This window comes from Loa loa, assembly GCF_000183805.2.
Source record: "Loa loa unplaced genomic scaffold supercont3.447, whole genome shotgun sequence".
NCBI lineage: Eukaryota > Metazoa > Nematoda > Chromadorea > Rhabditida > Onchocercidae > Loa > Loa loa.
Window position 1 is genome coordinate 2,824 of NW_018108627.1, and position 1,033 is coordinate 3,856.

The 1,033-nt window shown below is 26.3% G+C and overlaps 1 protein-coding gene across 1 annotated transcript in view; it reads right to left on the minus strand.

Annotated features, from left to right (window-relative positions):
* LOAG_18692 (HrHNF-6) overlaps positions 1 to 1,033 on the minus strand; it is a gene marked incomplete at both ends in the record, with an annotated part of 8,815 nt that overhangs the window by 1,849 nt on the left and 5,933 nt on the right. Inside the window, one exon of the mRNA XM_020451355.1 lies at positions 374 to 477. Within this exon, the coding sequence (XP_020304865.1) occupies positions 374 to 477 (104 nt within the window). The remainder of the gene's footprint in view (positions 1 to 373; positions 478 to 1,033) is intronic.

Below are 1,033 nucleotides of genomic sequence, written 5' to 3' on the forward strand. Positions count from 1 at the left end.
CTCTCCCTTTAACTTAAAGAACAGAAAGTGACTGAGGTTAGACTCCCAACAAATTAAAATATTTCGGAAATTTTTAGATTAAAATAAAGAAATAGGTAAAGAGGAAATGCTGCTTTCATTATATATTATTTTATATAATTCAATTTTTTATATAATCCAATTTTTATACAATTCGTTATTTTTTCTTTATATATTACTTTATGTTTTTCATTTTTTTTAAAAAAAAAATTTATACTTCTCATTAAAAAAAGAATTTTGTCATACGTATATAATTGATAAAATAGACCATAGGATAAAAAATAAAAAGAAGATTTCGTTTTTTCTTTTTTGTTTTTCTTTTACAAATATCAATTAGCACCTGCAACTGGCCCACCTGCAATGTACGTCTTTGAATATCGGTGAACACTAAGCGTGGTTTTTTTGGTGTTGCTGATTGTGATGCACCATTAATTTGTTGTTCATCTTTCCGTTTACATGCTAAATTAAATTAATTTCATCATTGATTTGATGAAGGAAAAAAAAAGTTAAATAAACAATTACAAAGTAATAATTAAAATTTTTAAAATTCAAACAATTTATTCAATAATTACCGAATAATGTGTACGATTTTCCTAAATGTATAGAAATGAAAAACAGAAAATGGAAGTAATAGAAATGAAACATTGGTGATAATTTGAAAATTTTCCTCGAAAATAAGAAAAAGAGAAAGAGAAAAAAAGGTAGACATATTTCACATGTTAGTCCTTTTAAATCATAGCTAGGTCATTTAATTTTCAGAAGTGTCCAATACATTTCATAATTAATGGCACAAAGGGAAACATCAAAGACACCAGCGCATCAATTGATAGCGCCTTCTTACAAACAAATTTTACAGTAATGCTCATTCACTCATATTCAGAAACTTGACCTTTCGGCACTGATAATTGATACAAGGCTTAGGACTTAATCATGAAGTAAGGACATTATTATTAGTTATTTGAGTACAAGACAAATTTAAGTGAGAATGTCCGGAATTATAAAATTTGGATTTAAG